The 15,845-nt window shown below is 33.7% G+C and overlaps 1 protein-coding gene across 2 annotated transcripts in view; it reads left to right on the forward strand.

Annotated features, from left to right (window-relative positions):
- The window catches only part of ATRNL1 (attractin like 1), a 784,731-nt gene that overhangs the window by 375,775 nt on the left and 393,111 nt on the right, over nt 1-15,845 (forward strand). For both annotated transcript variants that reach the window (XM_045439061.1, XM_045439062.1), the window contains exon 26: nt 9,142-9,220. In XM_045439061.1, the coding sequence (XP_045295017.1) occupies nt 9,142-9,220 (79 nt within the window). The remainder of the gene's footprint in view (nt 1-9,141; nt 9,221-15,845) is intronic.

Below are 15,845 nucleotides of genomic sequence, written 5' to 3' on the forward strand. Positions count from 1 at the left end.
CATTTATGCATTCTCTAAGAAGAGAGACCTTCTCTCTAGCTGTACTTGATTCTTTCTGAGCTCTCTCCAGAATCGCTTTTAACATTATCCATTTCTTCCAACAGTCTCTTCATAGAAATCAAGGCTTTTTCTCGCATGCTCCTCAGATTTCCCCCAGCCTCTACCCATTACCCAGTTCCAGGGCTGCTTCCACATTTATAGACATTTGTTACAAGCAGCACCCACTTCCTGGTACCCAAATCTGCCTCTGCTCATGCTGCCATACAAAATACTACACAGACTAGTGACTTAAACCACAGAAATTTATTATCTCACAGTCCAGGGGGCTGAGGAGTCCAAGATCAGGGTGCTGCAGTGGTTGGTTTCTGATGTAGGCTTCCTCTTGGCTTACCAATGGCCACTTTCTCACTGTGTGCTCACATGGCCTTTCTTCAGTGTGTGCACAATGGAAGAAGAGGGAGAGGAAGGCTGGGAGGGGGGTGAGAAGGAGGAAGAGAGAGAAGGGGAGAGAGAAAGATAAAAGAAAAGGAAAAGAAAAGAGAAGAGAAGAACAAAAAAAGGAAAGAGCAAGCTCTCTGGGTATCTTCTTATAAGAACACTAATCCTGGGGCACCTGGGTGGCTCAGTTGGTTGACCATTCAACTCAATTTCTGCTCAGGTCATGATCTCACAGTTCGTTGGTTCAAGCCCTGCATGGGGGCTCTGGGCTGACAGCATGGAACATGCTTGGGATTTCTCTCTCCCTTTCTTTCTCTGCCCCTCCCTGGCTTGCTCTCTCTCTTTCTTTAAAAAAATAAAATAAATAAATAAATAAGCATCATTTTTTTTTTAATTTAAAGAAAATTGAAAACAAAATACTGTTGAATCAGGACCCTACCCTAATGACCTCATTTAACCTGATTACCTCCTAAATTACTTATCTCTAAAATATAGTCACATTGGATGTTGGACTTCAGCATAGGAATTTTGGGAGAACACAATTTATTTTCATAGCAGGAAGTATAAAATCCATTTAGTCCTGATATTGTTTATACCATTTTGTGTTAGATTTCTGTCTCTTGCCTTTGAAATCATCTTAGCTGACAATGCATCCTAAGGTATAATTAACTCTTGCTTAACAATCCTCAGAAAATTCGTAACAATTTATTGCAATGAACACATTGTTTTTCCACCTTTACCCACTAGACCTTGTTGATTTTTCATCTTTGCCAATCTAATAACTAAAACAAATAATTTTTTAAATATATAGTTTTTATTGCATTCTAAGTTAGCAATTTACTTTGTTAATATTTTAGTTGATAAGAAAAAACATCTTTCAAGTGTTAGGAAGGTATTTTTAAAACCCTTGAAAGATATTTTCTGGAATAGCAGTTATTAGGAGGTAAATTACTTTTTAAAATAATATGTTTCTATATTTCAAAACAATTCCCTAGTTTGTAGCATTTTTCAGTGGAATAAAAGATTAATATGCCCAAACCATCTTTTAAAATATGTATTTAAGACTTGAATTTTATGATCAATTAACCTCAAATTGCTATAAAATAGTGACAATATTATCTCTTTTTGCATTTGGCCAACTAGATTACCACCAGAGGATATTTCTTTGTCACTAGAAACCTGCTTTACAATATAACCTTATACCACACTGTGTTACATTTATTGAATTCTTTTTAATTTTCACTAAATGAGAATACCTAATGAGTTCCATGGTTTTTCATATTAAGAATCCTTTCCATAATGACCATTTTATGAAGGTTAAAATCAAATTATTGAAATATTTCTCCCTAAGTTCCTACGCTTCTCTTTTTTATTCCTGTAGCTCATGTACTTGCCTTTTTATATTTCTTTTCATTTCTGTTTTTTTTTTTCTATTTCCATTAGGAGGATTTTACTAAAGGGTGTTGAACCTTTCAGATCTTCTGGCATTATTATACAGCAGACTTTATTAAGAAATGAATGCCCAATTATTCCTGCGGGCCCCCCCAACCCATATCTATACTAAGGAGCAATATGAGCTATTGTATAATATGAAAGAAAAAAGAAGATGTGAGAGAAAGCAGTGGAACTAGTTTTTCTCTGACCAAAGTGCCACATAGTAGATTAAGGGATGCTAATACTTGATGTTACCCATTAAGATCTTTGAGTTAAAAGATATATTAGGGAAAAGCTAATTAGACCAGATAAACCCAGAAATCTTAGTCACTTGATTTAACAAAAGTTTATTTCTCACTCACTGAGCATCCATTGGGCATAAGGAAACCAGTGGAAAGAACAGGGCAGTGTGCAGGGCACTGCTCTGTCAAGTAATGAAGATTGATGGAAATTTTGTCATTCTAAAGGTTTCCAGGATTGTCAGTATGGACTAGGGTTTTCTGATAGTCACAAAAGAATGAGTTTTCAACAATGCTGGGTAAATCTGTCAAGAATCTTTGTTTTTATGGTCCCTTAAAAAAGGGACTATAACTTTTACTTGCAGTTTGGTTTATTAGAAATAAAAAAAATTTGTAAATATTTCCTTGCTATAGGGATTAAAGTGCCAAATAGGACATCTAATATCAGAAGCAATTACAGATTTTTCAATCTATTGAAGAATGAATTTCATTCATTTAACAAAAACTTAATGACAACCACTATATGCCAGGAACTGAGGTATATTTCACTAGGTTTCTAATATTTATTGGAGATTATTAAAAATTTGTTAAAACTTTATTGTTTTGCCTATTTGTTGACATCATCTTGGTTTTATTATTTTTTTCATGTTTGTTTTCGAGAGAGAGAGACACACACAGAGTGTGAGTGGGATGGGGGTGGGAGTGGGGGTGTGCAAAGAGAGACAGAGACTCAGAATCCTAAGCAGTTTCCAGGCTCTGACCTGTCAGTACAGAGCCTGAGGCGGGGCTCGAACTCAGAGGCTGAGCTGTGAGATTAGGATCTGATCCAAAGTTGGAGGCTTAACTGACTGAGCCACCCAGACGCCCCTTGGCACAGGGATTCTGAAGTTGAATGTGTTTTTACATTTTAGCTGAAAAGAAATGGTGAATCAAAAGAAGTTGGGAGAAAGGGAGAACTTGCAATTTAAGACTTTTGTAACTTAGGCAACTTATGTAGAGTCTCTATGACTTAGCTCTCTTATCTTTAAATAAGTTCATAACAGTATACGTGGTATATCATGTGTGATTGTGGTAATTAAATAATCCATCTAAAACACATAACTGTACTTGGTACATATTACTCAATGGATGTTTGTGTCTTTTATTATTATGAATTTTATTCATGGGTTCAGATTGGGCACAGTATATTGGAGGTGATATATCTCATGTTAAAGGACTCAAATTCAGATAAATGGATTCTTAGTCTTTACTTTTTACTACCACATTTTAACAGTTACAGTGTTAATCTGGGATACAACAATGGCAATAATTCAGACTAGAACAGGGTTTCATGGCACTATTGGAAAATTAAGATGGGAAAATCTTTGTTATGGGGGAGGGGGGGCGACTTGTGTTTTGTAAGGCATTTACCAGCATCCCACTAGATGTCCACCAAATGGTGAAACCAAAATGTCTCCAGACACTACCAAATATCTTCTGGAGTACAAAACTTTTCTGACTGAGAACTAGTGAACTAGAAGGAATCCTGTAGGCTTCTTCAAATATATAAAGAAGTTTTAACATATAACCCAGAAGGCAGAAGCAGCATTGATTGATAGAAGTTAGAAAGAGCTTAATAGAAGAACATTTTTCTAGTTTGAGCTAGCTAAAAATAGGATGCTTGTGAGTCAGCAGCTTCTCCGCTTTGATGAGTGATTAGGGGCTGGATTACAGAGTTTGCTGGGAATTTCTTTCCTGGGAGGGCATCTGAAATAAATCTGTTAGTTCACCTTTAGTGACAAGATGCTTTCATTTGGGCAGGTCTAATGATAAAGGTTTGGAAATCATTCCAATTAAGGTTATAGCTGAGGCCGTGAGGATAACTGAGCTTGCGCTTTCTGAGAGCAAGAGAAGGTAACGACAGCATGATGTAAACTGGCTTTTAGGGAAGTTAAAAGAGGAAACCTGGAATGCAGCCAACTTTCACTGACCCTGTACTATGTCAGGAAGGATGATAATTTCTTCAAAATATTAATAAAATTGATAACCCCCTAGCAAGATTTATCAAAAAGAAAAAAGACCCAAATAAATAAACTCACAAATGAGACAGGACAAATAACAAACAACACCACAGAAATACAAACAATTATGAGAGAACATTGTGAAAAATTATATGCCAAAAAATTGGACAACCCGGAGAAAAAGAATAAATTCCTAGAAACATATAAACTACCAAAATTGAAACAGGAAGAAATAGAAAACGTGAACAGACCAATAACCAGCAAAAAAAAAAAAAAAAAAAAAAAAAAAAAAAAAAAAATTGAATTAAATCTCTCCCAACAAACAAAAGTCAAGGCCAGATGGCTTCACAGGCAAATTTTACCAAACATTTAAAGAAGAGCTCATACCTATTCTTCTCAAACTAGTCCAAAAAATAGAAAAGAAAGGAAAACTTCCAAATTCATTCTGTGAAGCCAACATTATCTTGATATAAAACCAGACAAAGATTCCATTAAAAAATAAAATTACAGGCTAATATCCCTGATGAAATGGATGCAGAAATTCTCAATAAAATGCGGCCAAACCGAATCCAACAGTGTATTAAAAGAATCATTCACCACCATCAAGCAGGATTTATTCCTGGGCTGCAAGGGTGGTTCGATATTTGCAAATCAATCAGTGCGATACAACGCATTGATAAAAGAAAGGATAAGAACCCTGTATGATCCTTTCAATATGCAGACAAAGCATTTCACAAAATACAGCATCCATTCTTGATGAAATCCTTCAACAAAGTAGGGCTAAAGGAAACACACCTCAACATAATAAAGGCCACATATAAAAAGCCCACAGCTAATATCATCCTCAACAAGGAAATATTGAGAGTTCTTCCATGAAGGTCAGGAACAAGACAAAGATATCGACTCTCGCCATTTTTATCCAACATAGTACTGTAAGTCCTAGCCACAGCAGTCAGACAACAAAAAGAAATAAAAAGCATCCTAATCAACAAGGAAGAATTAAAACTTTCACTATTTGCAGATGACATGATACTGTATGTAGAAAAACTGAAGTTCCCCACCAAAAAATTGCTAGGACTGATAAATTCAGTGAAATTGCAGGATACAAAATCAACATGCAGAAATCTGTTGTATTTCTATATACCAGTAATAAAACAGCAGAAAGAGAAATGAAGGAATCAATCCTATTTACAATTGCATCAAAAACCATAGGATATCTAGGAATAAACCTAATTAAAGAGGTAATAAACCTATACTCTGAAAACTATAAAACACTGAAAGAAATTTAAGATGACACAAAGAAATTGAAAACATTCCATGCTCATGGATTAGAAGAACAAATATTGTTAAAATGGCTATATTACCCAAAGCAATCTATATATTTAATGCAATCCCTATCAAAATACCAACAGCATTTTTCACAAAGTTAGAACAACAATCCTGAAATTTGTATGGAAGCACAAAAGACCCCGAAAAGCCAAAGCAACCTTGAAAAGGAAAAGCAAAGCTGTAGGCATCACAATTCTGGAATTCAAGTTATATTACAACGCTCTAGTTTGATCAAGATAGTACGGTATTGCGACAAAAACAGACACATAGATCAATGGAACAGAATAGAAAATCCAAAAATCAACTTGCAACTTTATGGTCAATTAATCTTTGACAAAAGAGGAAAGAATATCTGAGGGGAAAGAAAGAGTCTCTTCAACAAATAGTGTTGGGAAAAGTGGACAGCAACAGGCAGAAAAATGAAACTGAACCACTTTCACACACAAACACAAATATAAATTTGAAATGGATGAAAGATCTAAATGTGAGACAGGAAACCATAAAAGTTCTAGAGGATGACACAGCAGTAACCTCTTTGACATTGGCTATAGCAATTTCTTATTAGATATGTCTCCTTAGGAAAGGGAAACAAAGGCAAAAATAAACTGTTGGGACTTTATCAAAATAAGAAGCTTCTGTGCAGTGAAGGAAACAATCAATAAAACTAAAAGGCAACCTATGGAATGGGAAAAGATATTTGCAAATGACATATCTGGAAAAGAGTATCTAAAATATATAAAGATCTGATGGAATTCAATATCCAAAAAACACATCTAATTAAAAATGGGAAGACATGGATAGACATTTTCTAAAGAAGATATACACATGGCCAACAGACGCATGAAAAGATGCTTAACATGATCATCATCAGGGAAATACAAATCAAAATTACAACAAAATACTCCCTCATACCAGTCAGGATAGTTAAAATTAACAACATAAGAAATATAGATGTTGGTGAGGATGTGGAGAAAGGGGACTCCTCTTACGCTGTTGATGGGAATGCAAACTGGAAGTTGAAGATAGAACTGCCCCGTGATCCAGCAATTGCGTTACTAGGTATTTGCCCAAAGAATACAAAAATACTAATTTGAAGACATGTATGCACCCCAATATTTGTAGCAGCATTATTTACAATAGCCAAATTATGGGAAGAGCCCAAATTTCCATCGAGTAGATGAATGGATAAAGAAGATGTTGTGTAAGTATATATGTGGAGCGAGAAAGTATTATGCTAAGGAAATAACTCAGAGAAAGACAAATACCATATGATTTCTCTCATGTGGAATTTAAGAAACAAAACAAATAATCATAGGGGAAAAAAGAGACAGGCAAACCAAGAAACAGACTTTACTATGGAGAACAAACTGAGCATTACCAGAGGGGGGGGGGGTAGGTTAAATAGGTGATGGGTATGAAGGAGGGCACTTGTGATGAGCACCGGCTGTTGTATGTAAGTACTGAATCAATAAATTGTACACCTGAAACTAATATTACACTGTATGTTAAGGAACTGGAATTTAAATAAAAACTTTAAAACAGAAAATAAAGTATTAAGAACAAGTTTTAAAGAAAGGGTGGCTAGTGTTGTCAATTGAGAAGTGAAAGTCAGTTAATAGAGAAAAGACCAGTTTATTTATTTCATTTTTAGAAAGCCACCTTGAGGAAAGTATTCTTTAGAATGTTGACTATTTTATAAACATTAATCATTATTAATAGTAACAACTTTATTAGTATATAAGGCAGATGTCAGATTACAAGGAGTTAAATAAGACTAGGTTATGAGGAAATTGACATAGAGGTGGCTACCTTGATCACATAATAAACTAGAGGAAATGATAGGGTCAATAAAATAGGGTAGTTTTTTTTTTTTTTTTTTTTTTTTTTTTCAGGAGATATGGGACTTGCGCACTTGTGGAAATTAAAATTAAGATGAAACAGAGGGTATAAATATTAGGGACAAGATAATTACTAAGACCAAAAGGCACTTCAGTGGTTAAAAAGATTAGGATCTGGGGCGCCTGGGTGGCGCAGTCGGTTAAGCTTCCGACTTCAGCCAGGTCACGATCTCGCGGTCCGTGAGTTCGAGCCCCGCGTCGGGCTCTGGGCTGATGGCTCAGAGCCTGGAGCCTGTTTCCGATTCTGTGTCTCCCTCTCTCTCTGTCCCTCTCCCCGTTCATGCTCTGTCTCTCTCTGTCCCAAAAATAAATAAACGTTGAAAAAAAAACTTAAAAAAAAAAAGATTAGGATCACAGGCTTTTTTTCTTTTTTTATCCACTTTATTTGATACTGGATAACAGATTAGAGAACGGAAATGGAAATACAACTCTTATGAGATTGTGTACAAGATCAGAGTTCCTTAACAGATGGGGAGGAGAGAGTCTGAGGCGTACATAGGTGGATTTGAATTTTGACTGTACCACTTATTTCCTTTGGGACTATAAGTAATTTATTTTGAACTTTCTGAGCATTGGGGTTTTCTTTTTAAAAATAGGAATCATATATTCCATCCAGAAGTGTTCTTATAAAACTAAATCCAAGCATCAATGTGATGTATTTAGCACAGTATCAGAAATGTGTTCAGCACTCAAAGGATAGGTGCTAGAATTGCCTTTGTTATCATCCTTGAAGAATATTCTAAGATCTTCTCTTCAAGTGAAACAGGGAGAAAAAAATGTATTATGGAATTAACAAAAGTAGAAAATGTTAAGATTTACACAGTTTATGAGTGAATCAGTTGAAGAATACAAGGATTATCAATTAAGGAGGAAGATAAGGTTTTTTGTAGTGACCTGTAACCAGTGAATTTGTAGTGGTCCAGGTCTACTCATCTCTGGGTGTTTTCACAGCATAATGTTTGATCACAGAGCAAAGGGAGAGAAAACAGTGCTACATGGTTGGAACCGATTAATCAGACTCACATAATTCTGTTATTTTGAGATTTGCCAGTCTCAAACCACTGTTAACAAAGTATCCCACATTTTCATAGCTTATGGCTGTATTGTACCTAATATGTGTAAGCCATACGTATAAACACTGTGACTGAATTATTTCTTAGTGTAAACATTAGCATGGGCCAGAGTTTCTCAAGTTCAGCACTACTGACAACTTGGACTGGATAACTCCTTGCTGTTGGAGACAGTTCTGTGCATTGCAGGGTGTTTAGCAGTATTCAAATTCAAATCTCTACTTGTCTGATGCCAAGTTGTACCCCTATCAATGTTGTGATTATCACATGTCTCCGGACATTGCCAGATTGCCCTAGGGGTAAACAGGGAGCAAAATTGTCTTCAATTGAAAACCACTGGAATATGCTCATATCTAAAATAGTTGCTAATACAGATAAAGTGAATGAACCTGTTTGAAATGTAAATTTATAAAGTTGCCAGCTTTTATGACTCAATAGCAATTTTAAATTGATTTCTGTTGCTTCATAAGACTAACAGTTATAAATTTATACTCCTTCTGTCAGAAAAAATCTTAAAGATTGACTACACTGTATAACAAGGAATATAAATAATTACTGTATGCTTTGATTTTACCTGAGAGCATTTTAAACATTGCTAATTTATCCACTTTTGCTTTATTTACCAACGTGGAGTGGTTAGTTTTATTTACTTTTAAATTCTCTGTGTATTCTTTTGTATTTCATTACATGTTTCTAATGTTTTAAGCAAAGTTATTTGTATTTTATTTTCCAGTTGTTTTTTATCCTTATTGCTGGTGGCTGCAGTGGTATGGAAGATCAAACAAACATGTTGGGCTTCTCGACGGAGAGAGGTACCAGTAATGTTACCTTATCTTTGGTTTAAAGATTTGAGTAAATGTGAATCACTGTGACTTAATTAGTATATGCCTCTTAAGTACAGAGTTTCAAATCAGCTTTACTTATTAAGATTGAACAAATCAATCTACAATTTTTAAGCTTTACAGCAAACTTTACCACTCTCATTTTAAGTCAGTCTCTGTAGAAATATTGGTTAGTTATAAACAGTTATTGTAAATAGTGTTAGAATTCGTATTGAATATGAATTCAATATATATATATATATATACACACACACACACACACACGCACATATATATATATATATATATATATATATATATATATATAATACTATTGATTAAGCAACTTGCAGTTTCTTTAAGTAGTTATAAAAACTGTTTACTTTTAGAAGGATCTCTGGTGCAATTTAAAAGAAAATTCTCAGTGATAAATATTTTTGGTTTTTATCTCCTGGATTTTTTTTTAAGGAATCAACTCTTTACTATTTCATGATTATCTCATAATTCTAGTATGTTTGAAGTGTACCTCAATTTGATACTTTCTGTGTCAGAATTAATCATATGTGTTCCCTGTAATCCTAAAATCAATAAAAACAGTAATGCTCTTGTAGAACAACTAATGATACAAATATATTAGACAGTTTTTTTTATCTTTGTGTATATTAGTTGAAAGAAACAAAGAAATGTAGTAATCTGAGGAGCATAAATGTGAAATAGGTTCATTGTTTTACACTTATATAATGGAAAAGCAAGTTTCTTTTTTTATTAGTGTTATCATCTGTTAGTATTAACATGGGCATGCTGTTGTTAGTTTTATTAGTGCTGTACTTGTTGCATTTGTCAGTATATTTTTATATGTATAATTTTGTGCAATAATACAATACAGTGGTATAATTGCTTACCATCTTTTCCCCGCATACAAAATAATATATGTGAAGATTTGAAGTAATCCAGAATATTCTACGTTATATAATTAGTCAATGCCATGAAGTCTTCTTAATTATTCCTTAGTTTTCAAACATCCATTAAAATTCAGAACCTAACTTTAATATGTTTGCAAACTTGATAACCCTCTTCCTAGAAATAAATTATACATCTGTTCATTTCTGTCTCTCTGATTTTCTGTAAATGGTCAAAGCAACATCAATGAGAACCTATTTGGCATGACCCTATGATAAAAGTAATCCAGTTGAAAAGGATCTTTTTTTTAAATTTTATTTTTCTTTATTTTTAATTTTTTTAATGTGAAATTTATTGTCAAATTAGTTTCCATACAACACCCAGTGCTCATCCCAACAGGTGTCCTCCTCAATACCCATCACCCACCCTCCCCTCCTTCCCACCCCCCCCATCAACCCTCAGTCAATATCTTTCAGAATATATATTACACATGGCAAGAACAAGGGAGAAATAGGAAGATTAGAGATCACTGGGCCAGTTCTCATCTGTCCTTCTTAATATTATCCTGTCCTCTTGATATTCCCTCAATATAATACCCCTTTTTCTAGAACTCATCTGGGTAGTGAGTCTTATAATAATAATTTAATTGCTGCCTCTACCAAGATACAAGATTCATCTTGTTGAGATGTCATGTGATGTTTACAATATCATATGTTAAAAGTATTGAGGTGTTTTCTCAAATTTAATTCTTATTAGATCCTTTAAATAGAGAATTCTAAATGTCTTAGAAACCATTTACATGTTGATGCACAAAGTAAAGATATCATTTTGATGACTAACAGATCTGTTATTAGATAATAATTTTATATTATTTTTTTAAATAATTTTATATTATTAGAAGGTTATCATTTTGGTCTTAGAGGCCCAAAGACTTTTAACTTTTAACTAGTTGTAACTACTATTCTAACCCCATTTATAGACTTTATTTGGATGAAGTTAAAAATGTATTTTTATTTGATCCTCTCTTTATTCAGTTTTAACTATTAGGTTAATTCTAATCGTCTCAAAAGGGAAAGACCCCAGTATGTTTCCTGTATGTGGATATGTCACTTTCTCTGAAACATTAAGACATCAACTGTTGTAAACCTCAGAGGACTATGATTAATTAGTGCAATGACAATTTATTTGTAACAGTAAATGAAAATTATTTGAAGGAGTCTCTCTTCTGAATATTTCTGTGATATTGTTAGAGGAATTATACACTACTTGCCTTTCAAAATATTAGTAGTGGTTTAAAATGAAAATATCTTGGGGCACCTGGGTGGCTCAGTCAGTTGAGCATCCAACTTCGGTTCAGGTCATGATCTCATGGTTCGTGGGTTCAAGCCCCTTGTTGGGCTTTGCACTGACAGTTAAGAGCCTTCTTTGGATTCTCTGTCTCCCTCTCACTATGCCCCTCCCCTGGTCATGCTGTCCCCCCAAAATAAATGAACATTAAAAAAAATCAAAAATAGGGGCGCCTGGGTGGCTCAGTCGGTTAAGCATCCGACTTCAGCCAGGTCACGATCTCGCGGTCCGTGAGTTCGAGCCCCGCGTCGGGCTCTGGGCTGATGGCTCAGAGCCTGGAGCCTGTTTCCGATTCTGTGTCTCCCTCTCTCTCTGCCCCTCCCCCGTTCATGCTCTGTCTCTCTCTGTCTCAAAAATAAATAAACGTTAAAAAAAAATCAAAAATAAAAATAAAACAAAATATCGTTGGATTATTTTAATATAGTTTAATTCAACCTGACATGTTGCTTTAAAAAAAAACAATTTGAAGCTTTGGCTTCTCATAAACACATCTATACTGTTTTTGTGGTATAATTTCAATAACAGAAACTTATTATTAATGTAATACTTTTTGAATAACACTCCTGACAATTCAGGGACTCTAAAAAACACAAAAACACAACTACAAAGGACTTCATTTTAATTTATCTTTTCATTTAACAACTTCACATTCATTTCTATGATAATCTTATTAAGGATATGAACATTTTTATGTGGGTGGGTGCCATGTTAATGAATAGAAACAATAAGTGGATATTGATCCGTGTCAATGTTATAATACAGTAGAAGGATGAGTTCGGTTTTTTATAGCTTATGCTTATTACAGAGGTATTGAAACATTTAGTTTCAATGGTACATTCAGTTTTAGATAAATATTCATTACATTATATAAATATTTATTAGGAACAAGTATGTGTTAAATGGAGTCTCTTGAGATATTGCTATGCTTAATAATCTTCATTTTTAAAGTGAAATTTGAGTATTTAATAGGTATCATAAGGCAGAAACCTGTCAAAACATTATAATTACTCCTTGCATTGAAGATATTTAATCTTGGGGTGCCTGGGTGGCTCTGTCAGTTAAGCTTCCGACTTCAGCTCAGGTCATGATCTCGTAGTCTGTGAGTTCAAGCCCCGCATCGGGCTCTGTGCTGACAGCTCAGAGCCTGGAGCCTGTTTCAGATTCTGTGTCTCCCTCTCCCTCTGACGCTCCCCCGTTCATGCTCTGTCTCTCTCCGTCTCAAAAATAAATAAACGTTAAAAAAAATGTTAAAATAAAGAGAAGATATTTAATCTTATATTTGATTAACATGAGTGAAAATATCTTGCATATCTTAATATTCGCAATAATTTTTTTCAGTTGGAAACATTTTTTCCAACGTATTGTGAGTAGCTTAATTGTAGTTTGCCTCAGTTAAAGTCTAACTGTAAAATCCATAGAATAATAGATCCCATAGGCAAATGTAAAGTTAATTCTAATCAACTTCACATTACAGGTAGGTCTGTGTATTTGCATGATATTTCCTGTATCAGCAACTTTTCCTTCTTTTTTTAAAAAACTTTCCTTCTTTAATTCTCTTAAACTTATAGCTCTTTAAAAGTTTTAAAGATATATTGATATGGAGCTTTACCACATTATTTGCTTATCTTTCATAGTCACATATGCTTTTCTAATGCTTAAAAATCAATAAAAAACCTAGGATAAGACATTGTCCACTGAGTGACTGACCTTGTGTTCATGATGTACTACTTTCTTTCACATTTCATCATACTACATAAAACCTAGATTTGAATTTTGCATTATAAACCTGAAATTTGAGTTAAAAATAAACTAAAACCCAGAAGTGGGATTCTAGTACCTCTGAGTAACAAACTACTTTTCTAGAGGTAAATGCATTGTCTTTCCTTCAATATCTAATTGTTTTGGGGCACAAAAATAGAAGAAATAATAATATCATTAAGTTATACTTAACTGAGTTTACGTGGAGAGTAATGAGAAAATGTTATTTTGGGTGGAGAAATTAAAATTAATTGATTAGGTTATATATGTTACTTCTTACAGAATTTGTTAGTACTTTAAGAATCTGTATTTTATATAATGTTAGACATTTTAATATCTAGATAAAGATTCCATAAAACATATTCTTTTATCAAAAAAGCAAGGTTTTTTTTAAAACATAAATCATGCACTCAAATAAATGTCTTTCTTTTCACTTAATGGCCTTGGCGTTAACTTATTTTTTCTCATCGTTTTCTCTTTTTGAATTTCAAAATATAATGATTCCTGTGTTTTAATTTTTCTACTTGATCCTACAAGACTAGAAATTACAGATGTTCATCATGCCTATTTATATTGTCGTAGTTTAAAAATTAGCCTAAGTCTGCATAAAAATAACTTGAGTTGAGAGGTCAGATATGTATGGGAGCCTATGACTTGAAAGTTAACTGATTCATGCCCTGTATACCTGTTGCCAAAGTCTTATTGTAGATACAGTGCTTTCATTTTGTTCAGTTCAGCAAAGATGTATTAATCTCTTGCAATATTCCAGACAGATTGATAAATACTGCTGATATAAAGAAAAGGTCATAGACCCTATTTTTTAGGGAATTCATAGTTTTCAAATTTTCAGTAAGATACTCACACATATATGTACACAATCTCACAATTTCAAAGGAACACTTCACTTTGTTGTGGTGCCATCCACCGGGGGAGATATGGTATATTAAACAGTTTTCTGGAAGTGGGATTAGTAATGGAACTAAGTGTAAACTGTTGCAGAACTGTACATAGAGTTAATTTCTAAAAAAAAAGATAAAAATTTTAGCATTGTACATTTATTAATGCAATACAAAAATTGCCTAAAATTATCATTTTTATTTGTTATATGTTATTATCTCTAATTTAGACTCATTTATGCAGATTAAGAAAAGGCCAAGAATATTGAATTTCTGTCAATAAATTTTAATTTAATTCATCATAAAATCTTATACATCTAATATACACACTTGTATCTGTTTATATATGTCTCCAATGTATATGTATAGGTATGTGATTTTTATACTAAAAAAATTCATTGTTCTTCTAAAATTCAAATTTTTTTTTTTTTTAATTTTTTTTTTCAACGTTTATTTATTTTTGGGACAGAGAGAGACAGAGCATGAACGGGGGAGGGGCAGAGAGAGAGGGAGACACAGAATCGGAAACAGGCTCCAGGCTCTGAGCCATCAGCCCAGAGCCTGATGCGGGGCTCGAACTCACAGACCGCGAGATCGTGACCTGGCTGAAGTCGGACGCTTAACCGACTGCGCCACCCAGGCGCCCCTTAAAATTCAAATTTAACTGAACATTCTATGTTTTTATTTGCTCAATCTGGCAATCCTGTTTCCAGTACAAACAAACACTCACCCTGGAGCTGAGGGGTGTTTTTTTTTTTTTTGAGGGGTGGGTTTAATGTCACAAAATTCACATGGACTGAGAGAGAGAGAGAGAAAGAAATAATTCTCCAAAGTTAAATGTTGATTTGTTTTCAAAACAAGTGGGGGTTTTCTGGGCAAACAAAAATACATAATTTTTATTTTGGGTATTACCTTTCAAAATGAAAAACTCTTGACTTGTTAAGTCAAGATCTATTTGTTAGCTCTATTTGTTAGATTTATAGAAATATATTCTAAAAATATAAGCCTGCCTACTTTTTCAAATTATATTCATACAAAAATATTTATAGAGGGTTTTTTGTGTATCAACAATTTCATGTCATTCAAAAAGCTTCTTGAAATAATTCTATTTTCTAATAATGGGATATTATGTAACTGAAAACTAAGAAGGAGGTAGATAGGTATGTGTTTAAAATCAAACCTCATTCCTTCATTCAACAAATATTTATTGAATCAACAACTCTTGTTCCAAACACATTTTTAGAGGAATATAGCAGTAAACAAACAAGAACCGTCACAGTTCTTGAAAAGCTACAGAATTTAAGAATATGCTATTCACTAGGAAATGCTAATATAGTTTTATAATGTTCCTATTTCAAATCACACACACACAAACACACACACATGCATTGAGTTCATAGAGATTTTGAGAGAATTGCCAAGATTGTCTCCAGGTTGTGGGATTGGTATTTGGTAAAAAGAATGATTGTGTTATTTCATAATTGTACGCAAACAAATATATAAATTTCAGGAAAGTAGAGGGCACAATCTAGCATTTTGGAATTGGGCATTTAACAAAAATAGTATTTAATCCTCCCGTTACAAGGTATATATTATTTCCCCTTTAGCTGTGTAAGGAATTTGAGGGGAGTTGGGTACTATTATCAAAGCTTATAACTAGTAAATGAAAGAGCTATGATTTTTTAATCAAGTCCGTCAGATTCCAAACTCAAGTT

This window comes from Leopardus geoffroyi, chromosome D2 (assembly GCF_018350155.1).
Source record: "Leopardus geoffroyi isolate Oge1 chromosome D2, O.geoffroyi_Oge1_pat1.0, whole genome shotgun sequence".
NCBI classification, from domain to species: Eukaryota; Metazoa; Chordata; class Mammalia; order Carnivora; family Felidae; genus Leopardus; species Leopardus geoffroyi.